Here is a 20302-nt window from a genome sequence, read left to right as displayed (position 1 = left end):
ACTGAACCCTGTGGAACTCCATTAGGAACTATCACACTTTCTGACCAGTAATTCTGAATTTGTACAAAATGTGTCCTGTCTGTAAGGTAGGAAGCAAACCACTGATACACAGTGCCCCCAACTCCAATGCTACTCTGAAAATCAGTGAAGAGCTGATGGGATATAGTATCAAAGGCTGTGGTGAGGTCATGGAGAGTAGACCAGCTGCACGAAGGAGATCATTGGTGATCTTAACCAGGACTGTTTCTGTGCTACGTTTGGGGCAAAAGCCAGATTGGAATTGTTCAAAGAGATTATTGCTATCAAGGTAGATCTGGAGTTGAGATGTAACTACCCTGTCAAGGATTTTGGAGATGAATGGAACACAGATATGATGGAACAAAGTCTGGTGTACAGTGCAACACCTCCACAATGACCACTGGTTCGGCATTTGGAAAATTAGGTGTAGCCACATCAATACCCAGTAATTCTAGTGAGGTCAAATCTTCTGCTAACAACATTCCTAATCTTGCGCAAAATGTTCTTACCTCCTCTTTTCCTGGTTGATATCCGTGTCACCCCTTCTTTGCTTAGGATCTTTCTCAGCTGTGCGCTTAGTGGAGGAGCAGATTGTTGGAGCCTGTTGAGGAATCCATACAGTACTTTAAGACAGGTGCTGTTTCTGCCATTACTTCACAAAGGACAGGAAACTTGTCAGCAATTCAGTCAAAAAACTGTTTCAAATTGGGTCATTAATACGTCTCTCCAATGATGTCAAGTGGACGGCAACCCCAAAAAGAGATATTGTATTCTAAATCCACTTCTCCATGCACAAATGCATGAGGCAGCCATCTTGGGCACCAGCTTCTAACCCCCCAAGTGAGACGTGTATGATGTGCAAAGAAAAACAGAAAATAATGGTTTGTAAAAGCCCACTTCTGTCTGTCACATGCTGTACTTTAATTGATAGTGAATTGGATATTTAACAACATCAATTTCACTCAGCATTTTATTTTACCATAAGCTAAACATGGTTAGAAAGCTCAAGATGTTATGAACTGTATAGATGAATAGACTCCTGAGTTAGCAGTGCCTCCAAGCTCTAAAAAAGTCAGCGCGAATTATTCTGTTGGTATTATTGTTCCAAAAAAAAGGTAAAAATTTGAAATCTACACTATCAATCTCTCATCATAAGTTTTCTCAGAAGGGAATTTGGTGGCAAAATAATACGAAAATTCTAATAACATACTCCCTGTTTTTTTGAAAGCCAAAATGTGGTCACCCTACTTTACATCCTCTTGATGGAACAGCAATTTCCAGAATCCCCACCAAAACACACACTGCAATAAGTGAAATTAGCAACTGAGACCCCAACTTTTTGTTGAAAAAAAAATGTGTTGGCTTTGAATTCCTAGAAAGAAATTAGGGTCTTCTCCATTGACTTCAATCTAGTCTTTTTGGTGCCAGCATCTAGTGGCTATTAGTCGAACTGCACCTTCATGCACTTCCGAATTGGCTTCTGAATTCAGCCGAGGTGGTTACCGCTTGGATTGAATGCAATTTATTTCAATCAAATATTTCTCAACAGCATAAATTATAATGCCATTATTGGCTGGATAATATCATTTCAAAAGCACATTCCAAGTTATTAGAAAACCAGTACATTTGTGTCCGCCCACCGAGGACATTTTTCCCAGCCCAACACAATCAGCCCACCCTCTGCCCATCCCCCTTCACTGCTGGTGTACTTTGGACCTGGTATATTTGCCCATGTAAAGTTTGTCAAGATCACTAGTGTGCAGCTACATGACGAGAATGACAGGCCAAAGAAGCAGAATACTAATCAAAGGAGGAAAAGTTGTGAATGATGATTTCTCTACTGTCAGTGATGTTTACATTGAAAATGGGAAAATTATTGATGTTGGATCAAATCTCCAAATCCCATTGGGAGTGCGAGTCATTGATGCTAAGGATAAACTGGTGATACCTGGCGGCATCGACACCCATACCCACATGGAGATGGCTTTCATGGGCACCAAAGCAGTTGATGACTTCCATACTGGCACCAAGGTGAAAATGTGGAAATTAGAAATATAAAAACATTTTCTTCTTCATTTATAATTTGTTCCTTGCGCAAACCTTTGCCGACATGTTTAATTGTCAAATGAGGTTAATAAGTGTCGAGTTGTAGCTCAAAGCGCATTAACTTTAATCCTGTAACTGCAAAAACCAATTAGAGCAGAGTACTTCATGAAAGTATATAATGTCTTTGCATTGATCTCCAACGGATTGCACTTATATTGCTCATTAATGTGTATACAGAAGATGGTTATTTTAATGGTGCATTGAAGTCACCTCTTAATTGCACTTCATAAACGCACTTCACAGAAGTAGTGTCCATCAGACATTAATTGGACACCTTTAGGTGGGAGAGTTGGTTTGACCTTCTGTGGCCTATCTAGTTTACGGAAAAATCAGTAGTGCATCTGTTCAAAGTGTACATGAAGGGAAGCACTGGATTTTTTTAACTTATTAATTAATATGTACAACTAACCAGGCAGAAATATTGCAAGGATTGCTGCATTGTAGTGGTTTTGCATTTCTCCTCCTTGGGAAGATGAGTAGACCTCTCTACCACATGATCTTGTCACCAGTGTCCCTCCTCATTCTCTGAACTTTGACATACTCAATGCCCTCCATTCAGAAAGTTGTAAGTGATGATGACATTACTTGATTCAGAGTTTACTGTTTAATACATTTGTCTTATCCTTGCTATATCCATTATTTTTGCAAAATGTATAGCCTTTATTCCTTCATACAGCTATAATCTGCATTTAATGATTTTATTGGCCTTTTATCTTAAACAAATTAATTTGCAACGTGTGTGTGTGTGGGTGGTTGTGTGTGGTTTCTATGGCTGGTTGTGTGGTTGTGTGTGTGTGTGTGTGTTGTGTTTGCTTTGTGTTTGTACACTTATCTGTGGGTTAAAGGCTGCTCTGGCAGGAGGGACCACCATGATCTTGGACTTTGTCATCCCCCCTAAGGGTACATCCCTGCTGGACGCCTATGAAGGCTATCGGAGCACAGCCGACCCCAAAGTTTGCTGCGACTACTCCTTCCATGTGGCGGTCACATGGTGGAGTGAACAGGTGTAAATGCAGATAATTATTAATAGAAAAACACATAATACTCCAAAAGAGGTGACACTTTTGAAACAGGTTACATTTGACTTTAACCTGTCATGAATAAGGTGGGGTCAGAAAGACCACCTCGCAGTTGGCACTTTGATTGTGCTAGTTTCACTGATGCATAAAGTGAAAAAAATCTGCTAATCAGAAATTTATACTATCCAGGAAAGTCTGATTACACAGTTATTTTAAAAGCTTTTCCTCTTCGTACAAATCCATAATGCCCACTATTGCTCTCTACAGGTCAAGAAAGAAATGGAAACATTGGCCAAAGAGAAAGGAGTCAATTCCTTCAAGATGTTTATGGCCTATAAGGACGTGTTCATGCTTGGAGACCGTGAGCTGTATGCCGCCTTCTCCCAGTGCAGAGAGATTGGAGCGATCGCTCAGGTTCATGCAGAGAATGGAGACCTCATTGCAGAGGTTGGTGTGAACAAATGTACAAACCCATTCTTGGGGGCGTCCAGGTAGCGTAGTGGTCTATTCCATTGCCTACCAACACAGGGATCGATGGTTTGAATCCCCGTTTTACCTCCGGTTTGATCGGGTGTCCCTACAGACACAATTGGCCATGTCTGCGGGTAGGAAGCCAGATGTGGGTGTGTGTCCTGGTCGCTGCACTAAGCGCCTCCTCTGGTCAGTCGGGGTGCCTGTTTGGGGGGGAGAGGGAACTAGGGGGAATAGTGTGATCCTCCCATGCGTCACATCCCCCTGGCAAAACTCCTCACTGTCAGGTGAAAAGAAGAGGCTGGCGACTCCAAATGAAGGCTGGGTATTGGCAAGGACCTCACAATACGATATGTATCATGCTTGCTTGCTTGCTGGTTGTCCATCGTGCCCGATGATGACCATCTTCTTCTATTTGTGGGTCCTTTGAGGACTCAGATAGCAGAAGATACCTGCGCAGAGATGGTTTTTAAAGTGGCATGGGGGGTGCGCTTCTCCCAACGCCACATGACTTGATTGTAGAGGAGATGGTTCCGATGGCAAGGGGGGTCCCTAGACGACCGGCACCTCCACACAACTGCAGGGGGCTGCCGGAAATCCAGTTTTTCGGAAACTGCCTCGAAGCGTGCAGCCACAGCTTGCTTTTCTGTTGGGGTAAGCTCCCTTAGCCTTATGTCTTCCCAGACTCACCCACAAGGCAGCGGGGCAGTGGTTGATTGGTGCCAGGGCCTGCACACCATATCTCTGGGGCCCACTGCTGCTCCGAGATCCCCTGCCAAGTTAGCCTGGGGCCGCAACACCCCAGTTACCACGTGTGGCCACGGGGAGGCCTGGCAGGAGTCTTGGTGAAGGAGAGGCTATTTACTGGCAAGGGAGGCTTACACGCTAACATGCTTCCCTATTCGCCACAAAGGCTAGCCAGCGGCAGCAAGCTAAGGGCAGGAAGGACACAGGCGGGTTGGAAGAACACATGCACCTTCCCTCCAACTACACACTGCTGCACTAGACGCATCACAACACCCTGTGTGTATGTACACACACACACACACGATATGTATCATGATACATGGGTCGCAATATGATCGTATCACGATACATTGTGATACAAAACATATTGCGATACATTGCAATACTCTACATAATTTACTGAAAATTTAAAAACAGCCGAAAATACAATTTGCTGTGTACCACCTGGGTTGTCTAATATTTATATTATATCACATTATATTTTGATAACTCAGCGAACAAATTGAGTCAAAACTATTTAATTCGAAATTTCTATTCCAATTCATCAGAACGTTATCTCTGCATTGCACAGTGCACATTGTGTCACTGAACACACTGACCTGAAATGTAGATGCCATAACATCATATGAAAATAAAGTGTGCATATCAAGTATTCTTATTGTGTCGCCAAACACACTGACCTGAAATGTGTATGCCATATCATATCAAAACAAAGTGTGCATATTAAGTGTTCTTGTCACAGAAAACACTGAACGCAACTGCAACGTGGATGCCATAACACAAACTATAAAGTGCATATTAAGTATTCATATAAACAAAACTCACAAAACTGAATTAGTCAGTATGCTGTAAATACACTGTAAACATTAACATACTGTAGTCCAACTCAAAGTTATTTGCAAGTGTCCGCTGTACTTTGATGTGAACTCTTAAATGGTGACGTTTTATTGAAGTATGAAGTGTTCTGACCGTCTGGCCTGTCTTTAGCGGAGTAACTTTAGGCCTGTGTGGGGTGAACACTGAACAGAGACCTTTCTTCTTACCTCTCTGCAGAGATGTTTGAACAGTTTTCTTCGCCTATTTGTAAAGCCTTGGCACTGCTGTTTATATCCATCACGTGTCGGCGAGCTGGGATCACGTCGCGCGGCCCCGTAGTGTTTACCACATGTCTGAATCCGGGGTTTTCAACTGCGCTATATGGGCGCAAATCTTTACCAATAAAAAAGCACCACCGACTCGGTAATCTTCTGTGCACGAGTTAATGGAAGCGTGTAGGTGTTACTGTGCAGTGTAGTTTGCCTTGGGTCCGCAGGTTTCGGATGAGGTTGCTGCTGTGCTATTTTATCTGCGTGGTGTCTTCCTATGAGAGATCGTAAGTTGGTTGTGTTTCCTGCATATTTTATGGTAGTATGACAAAGCTTGCAAACGGCATTATAGTTTTATCCAAATCGTTACTCCCTGTTTTGTCTTTAAAAACCAAAGCGCACCCAAACGTCGGCTTTGAATGACGAAGGCGCTGCTCTAGCCTACTACTAGCCCACAGCGACACCTACAGTGTCATAGGCTATTTGATCGCAGGGATTTGAGGGATATTTAAAACACATTTTAGATCTGTTTAATACATTATATTGGTTGACTAAAATAACCATAAATGACTCAATGCAGAAGAGCCCTTTGACATGATGTTTTATTCATGCTCTGCTAGGCACTGCCGTAAATCGGTTAATGGTAACCCCTCTGGGGGTCACTGTCGTAATAATGTAAACTAATCTACGACACATCAGTACATATACATGAATATTTTTAATGTATCGATACAAGGGGCTGGAAATCGATGAAGTATTGTCAAAAATATTGCAATACTGAGCTGTATCGATTTTTATTTTTTTTTGCACAGCCCTACTCCACATGTATCGGAGGAGGCATGTGGTAGTCTCCAGCCCACCCCGGATCGGCAGAGAGTGTGGAGCAACGACCGGGACATGATTGGCCAAGTGCAATTGGGAAGAAAATAAAGGGGGGGGGTCCCAAACAAATAATTAAATAAATGAAAAACAGTGTAAATAGCATTAGATATACGGGCTGATTGGTATCGGTAAAGTGACCCTTGATGCTTAAATAAATCCAATATTCTGGTGTTTATCAGTATTTCAACCATCAACCGTGCTCTGTCTGATATCTCCTTCATCTGCTGAAGTCAACGATATAAGATCTTAGACATAATTAGTGTTATCAATATACTTGTAAAAATTTTAAACCATCCTTTGTTGATGTTTTCTATCTTGCATCAACCTTTCTTTTTTTCTCATGGTGACAACTCACCACTAGAGAGCAGCAAATGCCAAAATAATTTTCCTGTTTTTCTTGAGACAGAAAACTGCAGAGGTTAACTACAGGGAGGTCTACATAGTCCAACAAATTGGACTTAAACATAACCTGTTAGGATGTTTGTAGAACTGTTGTTTGTGACCTTTAGTAATTCTTTAAATGCTAGGATATAAGTAAAGGATACCTTTTAAAGCAACCTCTGAACACAATTACAGAAGCAACTACAACTTGACTGTTTGCAGGATGGAAGTAAAGAAAAAAAATGTTTGTTTTTTTCAGGTCAGACGGATATTTTACTGTTTGTATCCTTCCTTCTCCTTTAACCTTTATCCTGACAAGCTCCCCTCTGCCACCGCTGTGACTTGGTAGGGTGCAAAGAAAATGCTGTCCATGGGCATCACAGGTCCAGAAGGCCATGAGATGTGTCGCTCGGAGCAGGTGGAGGCCGAGGCCACTCAGAGAGCCATCACCATTGCCCATGTTGTCAACTGCCCCCTGTATGTGGTCCACGTCATGAGCAAATCTGCTGCCAATGTGATTTCTAAGGCACGCAGAGATGGTGAGTGGACTCACTGCCACCTGATGTTGGGATCGGGGAAAGATAGGAGAATGCTTTTGTGTGTGTGTGTGTGTGTGTGTGTGTGTGTGTGTGTGTGTGTGTGTGAGTGCGCGTGCACCAGTGCAAGTACATACTTTTGCGTTATGTGATAACATTTGCTATAGCCTACAAAGATACGTTCACCAAACATAGACATTGTGGACAAATTTCATTCAAATAAAATTATGGATTTTTTTTCTCCCTGTAACAGGATGTGTGGTATTTGGGGAGCCCATTGCTGCTGGGCTGGGCACAGATGGCACTCATTACTGGCACAAAGACTGGGCCCATGCTGCCAGTTTTGTCATGGGCCCTCCCCTTAGACCTGACCCCAGTACCCCTGGGTACTTAATGGACCTGTTGGCCAAGTATGTGGGACAGACAGACAAACAGATTTGATCCATTCTGCTATTCTTCTTCCATTCAGTCCTTCATCCATTCTGTCATTCATTCATTTACTGCTTCATCATTTTGTCAGTGATGATCTCAGTGTTACTGGGACGGACAACTGCACCTTTTCTTTGTGCCAGAAGGCCTTGGGCAAGGACGACTTCACCAAAATCCCTAATGGAGTAAATGGTGTAGAGGACAGGATGTCTGTCATCTGGGAGAAGGGTGTGGTATGTCCTGCTGATATGTTTGTGTAGTTTTACAAAATTGTATTCAGTTTGGACAGGTGTGCTTTTAAGAGAAGAATTTTGATCACAGTATCTATCAACTACACAGCCACAACATGTGAAATGGCTCTTGTTGCTATTCATAAAGTTATTTCCCATTTCTTGAAACATATTTTCATTGCCAAATTGGTAGCAGAGGGGATGTTTGTATTGATATGGTGTTTTGGTGAATTTGCAGTTAGACAAATCTGAAAAACTTTGATGTTACTAAGGGCAGCATGGTGGCGCAGCAGTTAGCGCAGTTGCCTTACAGCAAGAAGGTCCTGGGTTCGAACCCCGGGGTTGTCCAACCTTGGGGGTCATTCCAGGTCATCCTCTGTGTGGAGTTTGCATGTTCTCCCCGTGTCTGTGTGGGTTTCCTCCGGGTGCTCCGGTTTGACTCCCACAGTCCAAATACATGTAGGTCAGGTGAATCGGCCGTACTAAATTGTCCCTAGGTGTGAATGTGTCAGCCCTGTGATGGCCTGGCGGCCTATCCAGGGTGTCTTCCCACCTACCGCCCAGTGACTGCTGGAATAGGCTCCAGCATCCTGTGACCCTAATTAGGATAAGCGGCTTGGATAATGGATGGATGGATGATGTTACTGGCAGAGATTGCTGTAGGGTGTTGCTGTCATGGCTTTTTTCTTACCTTGGTTGGGATGGGGACATTTCAGCCCAGTGATGTGATGACAACTGGAGAAATTTGCTGTGTGCAACATTACTTACACATAACATTTTTTTGATTCTGAGGCAGAATCTGGAGTCGCTTGCTGCACATTTGAGGACTGACCTCTTGCCCTCAAATACGACAATATAACAATAGTATAGTGTAGCTGTTCTTTGTGGTGTCTTGCTGAAGTGCTTTCTTTTGGGCATTTCCTTTCCTCAGCATAGCGGTAAAATGGACGAAAATCGATTTGTGGCTGTCACCAGCAGCAACGCTGCAAGAATCTTCAACTTCTACCCTCAGAAAGGCCGTATCGCCAAGGACTCCGATGCTGATGTGGTTATATGGGACCCAAAGCTGACGAGGTAAGGGAGCTGGCTCAGGCCACCTCAGCATTGTGGTTCAGCAGATCCCAATCAAAATGTAGGACATGAGAAATAGGGGAGGAGAAGAGAGCACTCAGACTGTGTGTGTGTGTGTGAAGGTGTGTGCATCAATCAGTGTGTATGGGCAAATGCTGTATGCAATGTGTAGGGGCGTCATGGTGGCACAGTGGTTAGCACTGTTTCCTCACAGCAGGAAGGTCCTGGGTTCGAACCCCAGGCCATCCCAGGTCCTTTCTGTGTGGCATTTGCATGTTCTCCCCATGTCTGCATGGGTTTCCTCCGGGTGCTCCGGTTTCCTCCCACCAACAAAAAGACGTGTATGTTGGGCATCCGGGTAGCGTAGCAGTCTATTCTGTTGCCTACCAGCACGGGGATCGTAAGTTTGAATCCCCATGTTACCTCCAGCTCGGTCGGGCATCCCTACAGACACAATTAACCGTGTCTGTGGGTGGGAAGCCGAATGTGGGTATGTGTCCTTGTCGCTGCACTAGCGCTTCCTCTGTTCGTTTCGCGGCGCCTGTTTGGGGGGAGGGGGACTGGGGGGAATATTGTGATCCTCCCACGTGCTATGTCCACTTGGCAAAACTCCTCACTGTCAGGTGAAAAGAAGCAGCTGGCAACTCCACATGTATCGGAAGAGGCATGTGGTAGTCTGCAGCCCTCCCCGGATCAGCGGGGGGGGGGGGGGGGGGGTGGAGCAGTGACCAGGACAACTCAGAAGTTTGGGGTAATTGGCCAAGTACAATTGGAGAGAGAAGGGGGGGGAGGACCCAAAAAAAAGACATGCATGTTAGGGTTAATACCCCTGTCTGTGCCCCTGACCAAGGCAATGGAAAGAAGAACTGGAGTTGGTCCCTGGGCGCTGCAGCTGCCCACTGCTCCTATACAATAGGATGGGTCAAATGCGGAGAACAAATTCATTTCAAGAATACAATTTCATTGTAACCTACAATGACAAAATAAAGTGGCCTTCTTCCCCTTTTTATTTCTCAGTGTGGCGTATGCTTATTATCATACATCTTTACTACCAAGCACCACATTCAGAATGTGTATGCATCAAACAGTGACTCACATTTTGTTATATGGCGTCACAGCTCTTGGCGTTGATGTTTCACCATGCTGCTATCAGCATCTTCAACTGCAGATGGTGCTGCTGAAGCATTCAACAACCTTGAAAATGTGTCTCCAGGGTGCGAGACGTTCGGCTGAGCAAGATAAGCCTTTTAAGTTAAGTAGACAAGCTTTGGGCCACGGACGTGGGGGACTAGAGAGGGTCTATCTTTCATCTTGTGCCACCTCACCACGTACCAACCAGCCACCTAAGCTGATTATGTCTGCATTCTGTCCAAACGTCAGGCTATTATGTATGTCACCGCTACGCCATCGCTCATCTGCATTGGCAAATGGACGCATAAAAGAACTGTGCCACTTTTAAATCGAGAATTTCCATATGGAAATTCTCGATTTATGGAAACTAGTAAAAATTAGTAATGAAGGGAGTAATGCCTCTCTATTGGTGGTTATTTTTAAGAATTTATTCATCCTTGCATGAATGAGCTCAGATGTTATGTGCGGAACATTGCGGTTTCCAAAAACTTAATTTTCTCAGTAGTTTCTTTCAAGAGTGACAATTTTTAGTAGAACACAATTAGGGGTCTATTTTGGGGAACATATTCACTGATGTTGTCTGCAGCTGTGATGATATGATTGTATGTCAGGTTCTCACGCCTGCTAATGTCCCGATATCAAGCTACTCCCAGGAGACATTTTACAAACACACACACACACACACACACACACACACACACACACACACACACACACACACTTTCTTTTTTCTCCCCCCCCTTTTTTTCTCCCCAATTGTACATTGCTAATTACCCCACTCTTCAGAGCTGTCCCGATAGCTGCTCCACCCCCTCTGCCAATCCGGGGAGGGCTGCAGACTACCACATGCCTCCTCCGATACATGTGGCATCGCCAGCCACTTCTTTTCACCTGACAGTGAGGAGTTTCGCCAAGGGGACGCAGCACGTGGGAGGATCACGCTATTCCCCCCAGTTACCCCTCCCCCCCAAACAAGCGCCCCGACCGACCAGAAGTGTTAGTGCAGCGACCAGGACACATACCCACATCCGGCTTCCCACCTGCAGACACAGCCAATTGTGTCTGTAGGGACGCCCAACCAAGCCGGAGGTAACACAGGGATTCGAACCAGTGATCCCCGTGTTGGTAGGCAACAGAATAGACTGCCACACCACCCAGACGCCCCCCCCCCCCCCCCCCCACACACACACACACACACACACACACACACACACACACACACTTTCTGAAACAATGCACAGATCCACCTGTGGCAGTGCTGATCAGAGTTGCAGGGCCAGTTTTACATAACCGAGTCTGGTTCTGTACTGCTCTCTTTACCACACAATCTGGGCTAAGCTCTTCAAGGCAAATTACTAACTGCTAATATGAACTAGGGGAGGGAACATGAACCCCAGTTTAATTTGCTGTAAACGGATTCACTGGTGACACCATAAAATCTTGAACAAGGACTGAGGCCATCCTGAGTGATTACGTATGCTTAAGAATAGCAAAGGGGCTTATTGTGCCCCTTGCATTACTGTTATTGGTAATGCCCAAATAATAGCTAGTTCACTTTAGGGCAAACATGTTCTCATTGCAGAACTCCTTGGTTGTTCATATTGGTGTATAGTGTGTGTGTGTGTGTGTGTGTGTGTGTGTGTGTGTGTGTGTGTGTGTGTGTGTGTGTGTGTGTGTGTGTGTGTGTGTGTGTGTGTGTGTGTGTGTGTGTGTGTGTACAAGTACATGTGTTTTAATGTCTTTCAGGCTTGAGAATGCCTCATGTTGGATTGTTATTGCTGTGAGTTCATCTGTGAAACTGCGTAATTAATCGCCCTTAGCATAACCGTCGCTTCATGACATCTGGGACGAGAGGGGCTGCAAAACGGTTACATAAGCAGAGCCTAGGAAGTTGTGTCCCTGATTCTCCTGTCTCATAATTGGAGCACTTGAATAATAATGAAACATCTTATTTCTGCAAGTTGAAGGTCTGTGTGTTGTCTGGTTGCAGAAATCAACAGGAAGTGTGCACCAATGGAGAGAAGAGGGCACCCATAACACGAGATTCAGCCTGAAATAACAACTTCAAGTAGTTTTGGTTCAGATTTGCTTCATCGGTTCCTGCTGATGTTTTTTTTTTTTTTTAAGTCATCTTACGTACACGGCAGTTTGGGGTTGCAAGTGTACCTTTCTACAAGCTAGACACAGCATTTCTTTGGTTGAAACCCTGACTGTTATATCCGTCTTGTGTCTCTTCATATAAAATGATTCAATTTCGGCACGGCCCTCCTGTCTTCAGGCACACAGTTTTGTTATATTAAGACATAGGCTGAGCTGCAATATTATCTCAATGTGCTTATGCAGCATTCCTCAGATGGATGCCACAGTAATGCAATAAAGCAACACTGAAAATGTTTAGACGCCACTCAATTGATTGAAAGGAGGTGATGTGCATTGTAAGCTTTTTGGAAGAGAGTACATCACATGGGCAAAGTTGTAAATAATATATCATTTTTCTTTTTTGCTGTAAATGACTTGCAGTTACTTGACGCTGTATACGAGTACATTTTGCCCCAATTCCATCAGTCTCGGAAGACATGCTGCAAGATGGCATCGCAGGCTTTTAGTGATGTCAAGGAAGAAATGCATCTTCACATTCATCTCAATTAATACATGTGGTACATTTGGCAAAGGTGGCTGAGAAATATTCCGTCGATTACTATGTCAGAATCTCCACCACGGGGTGTCCGGGTAGCATGGCGGTCTATTCCGTTGCCTACCAACACGGGGATCGGCGGTTCGAATCCCCGTGTTACCTCCGGCTTGGTCGGGCATCCCTACAGACACAATTGGCCGTCTGCAGGTGGGAAGCCAGATGTGAGTATGTGTCCTGGTCGCTGCACTAGTGCCTCCTCTGGTCGGTTGGGGCGCCTGTTCGGTGGGGAGGGGGAACTGGGGGGAATAGCAGAAGAGGAAGAGTGGGGTAATTGGCCAGGTACAATTGGGGAGAAAGGGGGGGGGGATCTCCACCACATGCTAGTCTAGTCAAAATAGGATAAGTTAACAGAGGAACAGGAAGTTACATTTGAAAACAAAAACAAAGTACGTAATAATATTTCAGAATTTAAGAAGAAAAATTAACAGCATTATGTTGTTCCATCTTTGTGTGTGTTTGTGTGTGTGTGTTTTCCATTTGTGTACCTGTAGGAAGATATCAGCCAAGACCCATCACCAGGCTGTGGACTACAACATTTTTGAGGGCATGGAGTGCCACGGTGTCCCCGTCGTTACCATCTCCAGGGGCAAAGTGGTGTACGAGAATGGTGCATTGAATGTTACCCCGGGGGAGGGCAGGTTTATCCACCGACAGCCCTTCGCGGACTTTGTGTACAAACGAATCACACAGAGGAAGGAGGCGAGTAATATACTGTAGAAGTCATAACCAGATATTCTGTATGCGTGCTGCGCCATAATGACCAAGTGTTCAGAGAGCTGCAGGGTCGAGTCTATTCGCTTGATGATGCTAATTCATAATGTTTTCAGGGAACTTACTGAGTCTATCAAATGAGAGCAAAGCACACAAGTAGACTTTTTTTTTTTTTGCAAAGCCCCTTTTTCAGCAGATAAAATCCATTAAAAAAACTATTTGGCACTTTCTGTTTGGTTTGCAGGTGAGGAAACCTACAGCTGTGATTCGAAAGCCCTATGAAGGAAAGGTCATATGAACCGCTGACCCACACCCGGCCAGAAGGTCTGCTGCAGGGTAATGCAGCGCCACGGCTGCCAGTCTCCAGCTACACTTCTACAGTACATCAGAGACCAGGGTCTGAACGTGGCAGACAGGCTTAATGCTCTTTCACTGCTACGAGCAAGTTAACCAGTTCAGCCATTCATTTTCTTTTTTTCCCCACTTTGTACCCATTTCTTTAACTTGTACACTACGCAGCTGTTTCAAATCACCCTATCGAGTAAGACGGTAGGCTGTTGGTTCACGGGTCAGCTGGGATTATCACTCAGGTCAATGCCCTTTGGTCAGAGAATATGTTTGTTATTGCTCCACTCTGCAGAGCATTGGCTTCCAGGTCAACACTGAACACAGCCAAAGTGACACAAATGCCACTCTTTACAAATGGCGCTCCATTCATAAATTATGTAATGGTGTGGTTCATTTTAACAAAGATATGGTTTGATGTCGGGCTTCCTTGTCAAAATGGACAATTAAAATGTGACAATTCAGTGATATATTCCCATTCTATAAAAATTAAAACAAAAGAGACAAATAACTTGAAGTTGTGAGTGCGGCTTATTTTTTCTTACCTTAAGTCCCACAGCCTTCGCTCCGATCAAAGGATCATTAAAGTGCAACAGCACGCTTGAGGCTATTGTGCCAACGAGATTTAATTCGTTATTGTAACTCAGTTTGAATCTGCATTTGCATGCATTGGAATCACACGTAATCATACAAACCTCCATGCATGCCCATACAAGGGCTGCTTCCTCACTGCTTTAGAAATGTGCCACTGCTGTCACCGGGCCTCGCATGGCAGCTCCCTATCGGGCTGGCACGCTGGCGTTGCATTATGCCACAGGGCTGTTGGAGACATCATGTACGTTTATCAGCTGGCCACACGGGTCAGTGGCAACATGTGAGTCACACAAGTGCTCGTTTGTCCCTGTGCTTTGCTCTTCACTGCCCGCGTCACTGTGGAGGGGCAGGGCTGGATCAAGGAGCAAGGCATGGCACAGATGGGACTACGCTCCCATCATCAGTATATGGAGGAAGTGAAATAAAGGCATGTATCAGCTAAATTAGAAAATATAACTACTTGCAGTTGAAATGCATCAAACAGCCCCACCTGGTAAAAAAAAATGCATACTACATCAGTTTTTCAACTGCGATTTTCAAACCGAGTGCCCGTGTTTCATTATTATGTCTTCCTTCTATGAGCTTACAATGACGGGTAAGTCATTTGGTATTACAGTGTGGGATGAGGATTGTATCGCCCGTAAATTAGCTCTAATGGAGACTGACACTGTGCAGTTTGGGGACGAAAGCTGGAACTGCATTTGGGACATTTGCCTTGAATTCTTTGAGACAATCTGTCCCTTTTCTTTGACAGCATCACACGCTGACATGATTACAAAGCGCTGCATCGGTTAAACAGGATGATGTGCTAATCCAGATATATATGATGCAATTAACTTTAAGCAGAAGTGATAGTATGCACTCCTTACACTTTCAGTAGATTGAACATGTGAAATCTAAGTACAAAGTAAAAAAAAAGGATGCACAAAAATTGGTACAGATTTATTTCAATATTTCCACATTTTGCCTGAACTTTTATGATCAAAGTGGTAATTATTCCAACTTCCCTGGACCGAATCATGCTTCATAATAGATCTCTGTCCTCCAATCTAAATTATAAAACAAACCAATGCTGTTATATCAAATTGACTTGACTTGACTTATATGTGTGCAAGGCCTTGTCATAATGACATTACAAATTGGTGAGCGTAATGTGAAGCAAAATTGAATCGTCTTACAAGCTGTTGGTTTTATAGACCTAAATCAGCCAGGACATGAAGCTATTCACCATCAAGTTCCACTTACCGTTATAAATAGTGAATCTATAGAGACAAAAATTATGTAACAGTAATAATACAGTAAAGTACAATTAAATACTGTGATATATGCACAAGACTGTTATTGATTGTCCACCGTGTTTTAAGGAATAAAGGTTTGCGAAAGGACCGTTTATAATATCCATCCATCCATCCATCCAAGCAGCTTATCCCAATTGGGGTCGCAGGGATGCTGGAGCCTATCCCAGCAGTCATTGGGTGGCAGGTGGGAGACACCCTGGACAGTTTGCCAGTCCATCACAGGACTGACCGACTGACCAACACACACACACACACACACACACACACACACACACACACACACACACACACACACACACACACACACACACACACACACACACACACACACAGGGACAATTTCAACCTGACCTACATGTCTTTGGACTGTGAGAGGAAACCGGAGCACCCGGAGGAAACCCACACAGACACGGGGAGAACATGCAAACTCCCCCCAAGGTTGAACAACCCCAGGGTTCGAACCCAGGACCTTTTGCTGTAAGGCAACTGTGCTAACCACTGCGCCACCGTGCCGCCCGTTTATAATATCTATCCATCCATCCATTATTCAAACCGCTTATCCTGCTCTCAAGGTCGCGGGGATGCTGGAGCCTATCCCAGTAGTCATTGGGCGGCAGGTGGGGCGACACCCTGGACAGCCTGCCAGGCCATCACACAGCGCGCGCACACTCACACACACACACACACACACACACACACACACACACACACACATACCTAGGGACAATTAGTATGTCCGATTCACCTGACCTATACATGTCTTTGGACTGTGGGAGGAAACTGGAGCCCCTGGAGGAAACCGACGCAGACATGGAGACAACATGCAAACTCCACACAGAGGACGAACTGGGACAACCCCCAAGGTCGGAGTACCCCGGGGCTCGAACCCAGGACCTTCTTGCTGTGAGGCGACCGCATTAACCACTGTGCCACCATGTCGCCCCAGTTTATAAGATATGATATTAAAATGATATAAAAAAATTCAGTAAAAAACATATATCAAGATAGAAAATGAATTACATTTGAAAACAATAAATAAACCATTTGCATTATATGAAAAAACTCATGGTGCAGAAAACTCCTCCCTCGGTGCATCTTCCCTTGGTCTAAACAGCAGCGGACACCAGAAATGTGGCTGTTGAAAGAACACAAATCTTTATAATTTGGTCTGTGGTTTGTTGTTCTGAATGAAACAAAGTTCGTTTATTCTCAAACACACTGAGGCGCATAAGCACGTTTTAAACGATATGGTGCAAACCTTGAAAATCAGGGATCTCAGGTCACTCTCGTCGGCATTGGCCTCTTTCCTCTTTGACCTCTTGCGCAGGATTTTGGCATGCAGGTGCTCCACTCTTCTCTCCGCAGAGGAAGAGAAGAAGCACTCACACACCATCAGCCTCAGCTGGGCGAGCTTGCCCGCCATCAAGGACATAATCATTAACGCGGTCAGGATGACAGCCAAGGGAGCTATAGAGTTTGAGAGCAGTAGCTTGGGTTTAGGGAGGCATTTCTTCTCAAACAGAGTGAAGGAATAGGAGAAGTCCTTGCGGTGGTTTTCCACCTTAGTAGCAATGCCGATGATAGTTTCTGTCCCCTGAAAAATAAACAGATGAGTTTATCAGCCCATTTAGTCCCCTTGGTTGCGGTGTGTTCATGCAGAACAAATTCACAGATTTATCACTGGCCCTATGATGAGTTTATAAAACACACTTACCATGATGTTCATTACCATCGAGACATTGAACGGTCTCTGCTCTGACAACTGTGTTGTTAAAGTACCAACAAAATAGTATGTTAATGCATCCGAGACAAGAATAATGATCCAAGCTACATATTGGGAGAAAACAGGGATGACATATTTCAACACGGCTTTGCCTTCTCGGGTGGTGGGATGAGAGGACGGGATGGAGATGTAAACCTTTGCTTCCTCTGGTGTGAGTGGGAGGACGTGAGGCTTTCCCACCAATTTCTGCCTCTCATCGAAAAATATGAATTTACTGCTTATGAAAGTGTTTACATAGTTCATATCATTGCAGTATTTCTTCACGTGCAGTGCTATAGCCACCATGAGCAAGAGGAAGCTGATGGCAGGATACATTCTGTGACACACGGATGACACTGTGTTCACAACATACCGGACATTCTCGGCAGTTTCAACCAGATTCCGCTGCGTGTGAGCGAGTTTCTCTCTCAGCCCCTCAGACTCCACTTTGGCGGAAACCTCAAGTTTTGAACTGAACTTCACCACCCCAAAGTCTGTGAACTGCTCGAGAATATCTCCGACCCACTTCAACATCTTGAGGTATCTATCCAGTGGTGTAATGACGATGGATGCCCTCTTGGCCTGCAGGTTGCAGATCATGCTGTCGACCAGGCCTGTCATGTTCTCTAAGGTGTTCTGAAAGTTTCTGATGACCACCAGGCTGGCCCCGGCCGTCAGAAGAAGGCTACGACTCTTTTTGGTGAAACAGGAGACCACAAACAGGACGCCTATGCAGCGGACTCGTTTCGACAGGAAGAGTGCAGCCGTCAGCAGCATCCCAAAGCAGCCAGCGATCCCTCCAGCTGTCGCCGTTGCATAGCTCAGTGTGCAGAGCAGGTAGAGGAGGAGCAGGGAGCTGAGTAGGAGACTGAACAGGCTGCAGGTAAGGAGGAGGAGGAGGTTTCTCTTCAGGCCGCCCCTGTTGACCGTTGTGTAAACATCCACGACAAGAGACCCGGCATCCTTGAAGCTTTGTCTCAGCGGAACATGAAAGAACACCATTGCTGCATGAGCCCTCAGTTTTCAAAGGGCTAATTATGTGACACACAAAGCAGAAAAGCTGCAAAAGAAAAACAGCAAGAGTTTGTCAGAAAGTGGGGGAAAAATGTTCTTCCATGGACCTTTTTCACAACATGGCTGGCGTACTTCCGTTTGATCAGAGCAGGCTAGAGAGCTCCCCCTTGCTCGCAATGTTAAAAAGCCAACTTTCCGTCGCCTTCAATCCCATTTTGATTCATCACAGAGCATAAATATATGTGTTATCATTGGCATACCTTTGTGTTTTTGTGGTCAGACAACTGCATGTGTATAAAAAAGTGATTTGATGGGGGTGTCCGGGTAGTGTAGCAGTCTATTCCATTACATACCAACCCGTGGATTGCCAGTTTGAATCCCCGTGTTACCTCCGACTTGGTCAGACGTCCCTACAGACACAATTCGCCGTGTCTGTGGGTGGGAAGCCGGATGTGGGTATGTGTCCTGGTCGCTGCACTAGCACCTCCTCTGGTCGGCCGGGGCGCCTGTTCGGGGGGAGGGGGGACTGGGGGGAATAGCGTAATCCTCTCACGCGCTACGTCCCCCTAGTGAGACTCCTCACTGTCAGGTGAAAAGAAGCGGCTGGCGACTCATGTATTGGAGGAGGCATGTGGTAGTCTGCAGCCCTCCCCGGATTGGCAGAGGGGGTGGAGCAGCGACCGGAACGGCTCAGAAGAGTGGGGTAATTTGCCAAGTACAATTGGGAGACGGAGGGGGGAGAAGTGAAACGCTAACTGGCTAATCAAGGGTAATGGTACATAATTTCAGGGCTGTTGGCGTTTGTGACTCTCAATCAAAAAAATTTTTTCAGCCATGTAATCAATTGTCTGACAACAGAAACAAAGAGCAACTGCGTTATACTGAAACACAAAATAAGCACTTACAGACAGAATCGAAGGTGACAGAAAATCCGCTTTTAAACATTGAGAGCAATGGCGAGAACTGATCTTTACCCTGCTATGAAGAAGTACGTTGGTCATGTTTGTGAAAAAGGTCTACACTGATATCTAAAAGCTAACAGAATAGTCCTACCTCACTGCCAAAACTAGACCACTTACAATATTTAAATTAAAATCAAAACATGGCATATGAGCTTGGTGCAAGTAAATGAAATAGTACAAACCTGATCGTTATCTGGAGTGTTTCATCATTTTTGCTGTGCCCGGTGTGCTCTGTCTCCTTATGAAGTTTTAAAACAGGAACTCTTCCTGCTGTCTCAAACCTCAGACATTACTCATTACACAGTCATCTTCCTGGAGGCTTCCTTTAAATTGCAAACAGGAGGAAACAGGTTAGATCCAAGACCAATACAACCCAATTCAATTCTGTGTTATCTGTTGACTGCATTAGAATTGGAAATACCGTTACTGTATGATTTCTGTGTTGTACTGCCTCAGGTATTAGATCTAAAAAAAAAAATTGTGTATGAACCGTTTGGAGACTTTATCTCTCTTGTCATATGTATACTTTATCATCACATCATACGTTGGAGAGAATAATAACATGTAATTGTGAAAACTGGAGGAATTTGCAACAATTTTGCAGTCTGTTACCACATTGTCTAAATTGTCCACAATGGCAAATATACTCACATATTGCTTTCCTATCCGACCTGAGAGAGGGGTGCCTCTTCTGATGCTCCTCTTGAAGTTTCTCAACTTTTCTGTGGAGTTTTTTTCTTTCCTCATCTGAATCGAGGGTCTAAGGATAGTGTTGCATTCACTGTCGTTTTCTGCATCTATCTGGTTTTCACTAA

General features: G+C 44.7%; 2 protein-coding genes across 2 annotated transcripts; one reads left to right on the top strand and one right to left on the bottom strand.

Moving 5' to 3' along the window:
* The first annotated feature begins 1770 nt into the window (after positions 1 to 1770).
* On the top strand, positions 1771 to 14368 carry dpys (dihydropyrimidinase). The gene is made up of 9 exons (XM_056285904.1): positions 1771 to 2049; positions 2970 to 3128; positions 3411 to 3590; positions 7059 to 7248; positions 7499 to 7655; positions 7766 to 7907; positions 8836 to 8978; positions 13293 to 13500; positions 13757 to 14368. The coding sequence occupies exons 1-9, from the start codon at positions 1786 to 1788 to the stop codon at positions 13808 to 13810; spliced, it is 1497 nt and encodes a 498-aa protein (XP_056141879.1). The 5' UTR covers positions 1771 to 1785; the 3' UTR covers positions 13811 to 14368.
* Positions 14369 to 16812: 2444 nt separating this feature from the next.
* LOC130118496 (dendritic cell-specific transmembrane protein) lies at positions 16813 to 18513 on the bottom strand. The gene is made up of 3 exons (XM_056286948.1): positions 17464 to 18513; positions 17008 to 17343; positions 16813 to 16884 (listed from the first exon to the last, which is right to left on the bottom strand). The coding sequence occupies exons 1-3, from the start codon at positions 18511 to 18513 to the stop codon at positions 16813 to 16815; spliced, it is 1458 nt and encodes a 485-aa protein (XP_056142923.1).
* Positions 18514 to 20302: the final 1789 nt, after the last annotated feature.

Source organism: Lampris incognitus, chromosome 9 (assembly GCF_029633865.1).
Source record: "Lampris incognitus isolate fLamInc1 chromosome 9, fLamInc1.hap2, whole genome shotgun sequence".
Classification (NCBI taxonomy): domain Eukaryota; kingdom Metazoa; phylum Chordata; class Actinopteri; order Lampriformes; family Lampridae; genus Lampris; species Lampris incognitus.
The sequence above is the reverse complement of the archived record's forward strand: the minus strand, read 5'-3'. Positions and strand labels throughout refer to the sequence as shown.

What these genes read in the sequence shown, in the direction of transcription:
- dpys (XM_056285904.1), top strand. Translation starts at nt 1,786, where the DNA reads ATGACGAGAATGACAGGCCAAAGAAGCAGAATACTAATCAAAGGAGGA. An exon ending in TTCTAAGGCACGCAGAGATG is followed by an intron (nt 7,249 to 7,498) that starts GTGAGTGGACTC and finishes TCCCTGTAACAG; the next exon opens with GATGTGTGGTATTTGGGGAG. An exon ending in TCATCTGGGAGAAGGGTGTG is followed by an intron (nt 7,908 to 8,835) that starts GTATGTCCTGCT and finishes TCCTTTCCTCAG; the next exon opens with CATAGCGGTAAAATGGACGA.
- LOC130118496 (XM_056286948.1), bottom strand. Translation starts at nt 18,513, where the DNA reads ATGGTGTTCTTTCATGTTCCGCTGAGACAAAGCTTCAAGGATGCCGGG. An exon ending in CGATGGTAATGAACATCATG is followed by an intron (nt 17,344 to 17,463) that starts GTAAGTGTGTTT and finishes TTTATTTTTCAG; the next exon opens with GGGACAGAAACTATCATCGG. An exon ending in TGAGATCCCTGATTTTCAAG is followed by an intron (nt 16,885 to 17,007) that starts GTTTGCACCATA and finishes TTCTTTCAACAG; the next exon opens with CCACATTTCTGGTGTCCGCT.